The sequence below is a fragment of the Vicia villosa genome, linkage group LG3, assembly GCF_029867415.1.
Source record: "Vicia villosa cultivar HV-30 ecotype Madison, WI linkage group LG3, Vvil1.0, whole genome shotgun sequence".
Lineage (NCBI taxonomy): Eukaryota > Viridiplantae > Streptophyta > Magnoliopsida > Fabales > Fabaceae > Vicia > Vicia villosa.
In genome coordinates, this window is record NC_081182.1 from 216,012,990 (window position 1) to 216,019,668 (window position 6,679).

General features: G+C 33.0%; 1 protein-coding gene across 1 annotated transcript; it reads right to left on the reverse strand.

Moving 5' to 3' along the window:
- Positions 1 to 1,729: 1,729 nt before the first annotated feature.
- Positions 1,730 to 4,890, reverse strand: LOC131659935 (uncharacterized). The gene is made up of 3 exons (XM_058929045.1): positions 4,666 to 4,890; positions 2,602 to 2,905; positions 1,730 to 1,932 (listed from the first exon to the last, which is right to left on the reverse strand). The coding sequence occupies exons 1-3, from the start codon at positions 4,888 to 4,890 to the stop codon at positions 1,730 to 1,732; spliced, it is 732 nt and encodes a 243-aa protein (XP_058785028.1).
- Positions 4,891 to 6,679: the final 1,789 nt, after the last annotated feature.

Below are 6,679 nucleotides of genomic sequence, written 5' to 3' on the forward strand. Positions count from 1 at the left end.
GGAAGCTTGTACAAGCTTACTTATTATTCTACGTGAGAGATGGTACCGAAGATATCTAGGATTGTTGATATTGATACTGAAGTCTTATCTTCTGTTTGAATGTGTTTAGATTTTTTTATGTATGATTGGATGTATTTGTCTCACATTTTGACACTTCTGTTGAGTATTTTGACACTTTGTTTCTAATTTTTGACACTTCTGTTGAGCATTTTGACACTTTGTTTCTAATTTTTTAGTATTGGTTTGATTTTAATTTTCCCCCTATTTCCAAGGTTGAATGTAGTAAAGTTGAATGTGAGACGAGGTAGTTTAGAGTCTGCAAATGAACTTTCCTCTTTAGAAATGTGTTGTACAATTTAATTTGGCTTCAGAAACAACCTGCTCCTTCTAGCAGCATGTGTGAAGCCAGATTGATTGTCGTGTACTAGACTTTTGGTTATTTGTAATGCATGAGGAATCTGTTGAAAGTATATTGGAGTACTTTTAGTTTATCGCTTCCACAGGGATTGGTGTGATATCACCGCCGTTCTATAGTTTATATTGTTTCGAGTTAAAGTTACTTTGGGTTTGGTTTGGTAAAAGATCATTCACAAGTTTAGTAGCAAAGATTAAAATTTGGAAAGTTCTAAGTATAAAGAAAAGTATCAAGACTTGATTTAATCGACCTAAAATTGTATGTCTTCCTAAGAACATGCGTATGAACTCGTTATCAATCAACACTTCACATATCGTTCGTCTATACCGTTCGTTTCCGCAACGTTATAACAAGAGTTACCTTATTGTTCAACCAACGATTTCTCAACCGATTGAACAATACAAATAACATTTATAAACCGATACAAAGTGATTATCAACCATTAATTCCATGTCTAGACTTAATTTTTGATAGATGATAGAGTTAGGTCAAGATTGAAATATTGTATTTCACGAACATTTAAACCAAAGAAATTCCAGATAAAACAAACTAGATCATCTATATTGATTAATAACTTGTTCATACACAATATTCATAAGAAAAACATACAAAAGGTGAGGAAGATTACATCAAATCCATGACACCACTTCAAGACATTTCAGAAAACATAAACCACTTCAAGTTTCACATTCATTTCAAAAAACAGAAACAACTTCAAGTTTCACATTCATTTCAGAAAATAGAAACCACTTCAAGTTTCACATTCCTTTCAGAAAACAGAAACCACTTCAAGTTTCACATTCCTTTCAGAAAACAGAAACCTCTTCAAGTCATTTCAGAAAACAGAAACCACTTCAAGTTTCACATTCATTTCAAAAAACATAAGCCACTTCAAGTTTCACATTCATTTCAGAAAAAAGAAACCACTTCAAGTTTCACATTCATTTCATAAAACAGAAACCACTTCAAGTTTCACATTCCTTTCAGAAAACAAAAATCACTTCAAGTCATTTCAGAAAACAGAAACCACATCAAGTTTCACATTCATTTAAAAAAACAGAAATTTTCTCTCCAAGTTTCCGCCCTTTCAAATTTCACAAACCACTTCAAGTTTCACATTCATTTCAGAAAACAGAAACCACTTCATGTTTTACATTCATTTCAGAAAACAAAAACCACTTCAAGTTTCACATTCATTTCAGAAAACAGAAACCACTTTAAGTCATTTTTGAAAACAGAAACCACTTCAAGTTTCACATTCATTTCAGAAAACAGATACCATGGGAAATTGTTCGTGCTTACCATTGCCTTCGACTAACCAACTACCACCACCACCACCAACACTGCGATCACTGAAACACCACCACCATGACCCTCTTCTTCATCACCACTACCACAACCCTCTTCTTCATCACCACCACCACCACCCTCTTCATCATCTGAACAACCACGACCACCACCCTCACCCTCTTCATCATCACTACCACTTTCTTCATCACCGCCACCATCCTCTTCATCTTCCACCACACAAGTTATGGTCAGGGGTTACTGTTATTAATCTTCATGTTTTGTTTTTGTTTCATATAGGGGTTACTGTTATTAATTTTCATGTTCTTGTTTCATACAGGGTGCTGGTATATTTAATATGGGAGAAACTCATTACATGGCTGCAATTTTACAAGCACTCACACACTCCCAACAACTTTTCATTGGACTTAAGGATCTCAATCACCAACAACCTTGTAAGTTTTTTAATTTTTTCTCTATTTTTGGTTCTGTTTTCTTGGGTGATTATATTGAATATATTGTAATCTGTTTTCGGTTCTCTTTTGATTATATTGAATATATTGTAATCTGTTTTTGGTTCTCTTTTCTTGTCTGATTATATTGAATATATTGTAATCTCTTTTCTTGTATGATTATATTGAATATATTGTAATCTAGCTTTGGTTCTCTTTTGATTATATTGAATATATTGTAATCTGTTTTGTGTTTTGTTTTCTTGTGTGATTATATTGAATATATTGTAATCTATTTTCTTGTGTGATTATATTGAATATATTGTATTTTGTTTTCTTGTGTGATTATATTGAATATATTGTAATCTGTTTTTGGTTCTCTTTTCTTTTGTGACTAGGTACTAACATACTCTTGTGTGATTATATTGAATATATTGTAATCTATACAATTGCATCCATTTTGATTTTGATTTTCAGGCCAAGTTCTTGGGTTTTGTCTGATATGCGCTATGGGAGCCCATAACCACCAATCATTTCTTCCCCATCCTAACACAATTATGCCTTCCCGGTTTTCTACAAACCTTAGCTGTATTTTCATTCTCTCAAGCTCTTTTCCTTTTTCTTTTTTTAATTGTGTTATTCCGTTGTAAACCGTGTTCAATGACTCGCCTTCAACAATTTTTTCTGACGATTTTTCGGCGATAAAACAATCAGACGCACATGAAATTTCATCCTTTCCTTCTAATATTTTCTGCCAAATTTTTTGAAGATTTTATTGACAGTGTGTTTAAACAACATTCCAGGTTTCTATGGTCTCCGAAGCTGAGATTCGGAAGCTTGTACAAGCTTACTTATTATTCTACGTGAGAGATGGTACCGAGGATATCGAGGATTGTTGATGTTGATACTGAAGTCTTATCTTCTGTTTGAATGTGTTTAGATTTTTTTATGTATGATTGGATGTATTTGTCTCACATTTTGACACTTCTGTTGAGTATTTTGACACTTTGTTTCTAATTTTTGACACTTCTGTTGAGCATTTTGACACTTTGTTTCTAATTTTTAGTATTGGTTTGATTTTAATTTTCCCCCTATTTCCAAGGATGAATGTAGTAAAGTTGAATGTGAGTCGAGGTAGTTTAGAGTCTGCAAATGAATTTTCCTCTTTAGAAATGTGTTGTACAATTTAATTTGGCTTCAGAAACAACCTGCTCCTTCTAGCAGCATGTGTGAAGCCAGATTGTTTTTCGTGTACTAGACTATTGGTTATTTGTAATGCATGAGGAATCTGTTGAAAGTATATTGGAGTACTTTTAGTTTATCGTTTCCACAAGGATTGGTGCGATATCACCGGTGTTCTATAGTTTATATTGTTTCGTGTTAAAGTTACTTTGGGTTTGGTTTGGTAAAAGATCATTCACAAGTTTAGTAGCAAAGAATAAAATTTGGAAAGTTCTAAGTTTAAAGAAAAGTATCAAGACTTGATTTAATCGACCTAAAATTGTATGTCTTCCCTAAGAACATGCGTATGAACTCGTTATCAATCAACATTTCACGTATCGTTCGTCTATATCGTTCATTTCCGCAACGTTATAGCAAGAGTTACCTTATTGTTAAACCAACGATTTCTCAACCGATTGAACAATACCAATAACATTTATAAACCGATGCAAAGTGATTATCAACCATTAATTCCATGTCTAGACTTAATGTTTGATAGATGATAGAGTTAGGTCAAGATTGAAATATTGTATTTCACAAACATTTAAACCATAGAAATTCCAGATAAAACAAAGTAGATCATCTATTTTGATTAATAACTTGTTCATACACAATATTCATAAGAAAAACATACAAAAGGTAAGGAAGATTACATCAAAGCCTTACAACCACTTCAAGTCATTTCAGAAGACATAAACCACTTCAAGTTTCACATTCATTTCAAAAAACAGAAACAACTTCAAGTTTCACATTCATTTCAGAAAATAGAAACCACTTCAAGTTTCAAATTCCTTTCAGAAAACAGAAACCACATCAAGTTTCACATTCCTTTCAGAAAACAGAAACCACTTCAAGTCACTTCAGAAAACATAAACCACTTCGAGTTTCACATTCATTTCAGAAAACAGAAACCACTTCAAGTTTCACATTCATTTCAGAAAACAGAAACCACTTCAGGTTTCACATTCCTTTTAGAAAACAAAAATCACTTCAAGTCATTTCAGAAAACAGAAACCACATCAAGTTTCACATTCATTTCAGAAAACAAAAACTTTCTCTCCAAGTTTCCGCCCATTCAAATTTCACAAACCACTTCAAGTTTCACATTCATTTCAGAAAACAGAAACCACTTCAAGTTTTACATTCATTTCAGAAAACAAAAACCACTTCAAGTTTCACATTCATTTCAGAAAACAGAAACCACTTCAAGTCATTTTTGAAAACAAAAACCACTTCAAGTTTCACATTCATTTTAGAAAACAGATACCATGGGAAATTGTTCGTGCTTACCATTGCCTTCGACTGACCAACTACCACCACCACCACCACCAACACTGCGATCACTGAACCACCACCACCATGACCTTCTTCTTCATCACCACTACCACAACCCTCTTCTTCATCACCACCACCACCACCCTCTTCATCATCTGAACAACCACGACCACCACCCTCACCCTCTTCATCATCACTACCACTTTCTTCATCACCGCCACCATCCTCTTCATCTTCCATCACACAAGTTGTGGTCAGGGGTTACTGTTATTAATCTTCATGTTTAGTTTTTGTTTTATATAGGGGTTACTGTTATTAATTTTCATGTTCTTGTTTCATACAGGGTGCTGGTATATTCAATATGGGAGAAACTCATTACATGGCTGCAATTTTACAAGCACTCACACACTCCCAACAACTTTTCATTGGACTTAAGGATCTCAATCACCAACAACCTTGTAAGTTTTTTAATTTTTTCTCTATTTTTGGTTCTGTTTTCTTGGGTGATTATATTGAATATATTGTAATCTGTTTTCGGTTCTCTTTTGATTATAGTGAATATATTGTAATCTGTTTTTGGTTCTCTTTTCTTGTCTGATTATATTGAATATATTGTAATCTCTTTTCTTGTATGATTATATTGAATATATTGTAATCTAGCTTTGGTTCTCTTTTGATTATATTGAATATATTGTAATCTGTTTTGTGTTTTGTTTTCTTGTGTGATTATATTGAATATATTGTAATCTATTTTCTTGTGTGATTATATTGAATATATTGTATTTTGTTTTCTTGTGTGATTATATTGAATATATTGTAATCTGTTTTTGGTTCTCTTTTCTTTTGTGACTAGGTACTAACATACTCTTGTGTGATTATATTGAATATATTGTAATCTATACAATTGCATCCATTTTGATTTTGATTTTCAGGCCAAGTTCTTGGGTTTTGTCTGATATGCGCTATGGGAGCCCATAACCACCAATCATTTCTTCCCCATCCTAACACAATTGTGCCTTCCCGGTTTTCTACAAACCTTAGCTGTAATTTCATTCTCTCAAGCTCTTTTCCTTTTTCTTTTTTTAATTATGTTATTCCGTTGTAAACCGTGTTCAATGACTCGCCTTCAACAAATTTTTCTGCGATTTTTCGGCGATAAAACAATCAGACGCACATGAAATTTCATCCTTTCCTTCTAATATTTTCTGCCAAATTTTTTGAAGATTTTATTGACAGTGTGTTTAAACAACATTCCAGGTTTCTATGGTCTCCGAAGCTGAGATTCGGAAGCTTGTACAAGCTTACTTATTATTCTACGTGAGAGATGGTACCGAGGATATCGAGGATTGTTGATGTTGATACTGAAGTCTTATCTTCTGTTTGAATGTATTTAGATTTTTTTATGTATGATTGGATGTATTTGTCTCACATTTTGACACTTCTGTTGAGTATTTTGACACTTTGTTTCTAATTTTTGACACTTCTGTTGAGCATTTTGACACTTTGTTTCTAATTTTTAGTATTGGTTTGATTTTAATTTTCCCCCTATTTCCAAGGTTGAATGTAGTAAAGTTGAATGTGAGTCGAGGTAGTTTAGAGTCTGCAAATGAACTTTCCTCTTTAGAAATGTGTTGTACAATTTAATTTGGCTTCAGAAACAACCTGCTCCTTCTAGCAGCATATGTGAAGCCAGATTGTTTTTCGTGTACTAGACTATTGGTTATTTGTAATGCATGAGGAATCTGTTGAAAGTATATTGGAGTACTTTTAGTTTATCGTTTCCACAAGGATTGGTGCGATATCACCGGTGTTCTATAGTTTATATTGTTTCGTGTTAAAGTTACTTTGGGTTTGGTTTGGTAAAAGATCATTCACAAGTTTAGTAGCAAAGAATAAAATTTGGAAAGTTCTAAGTTTAAAGAAAAGTATCAAGACTTGATTTAATCGACCTAAAATTGTATGTCTTCCTAAGAACATGCGTATGAACTCGTTATCAATCAACACTTCACGTATCGTTCGTCTATATCGT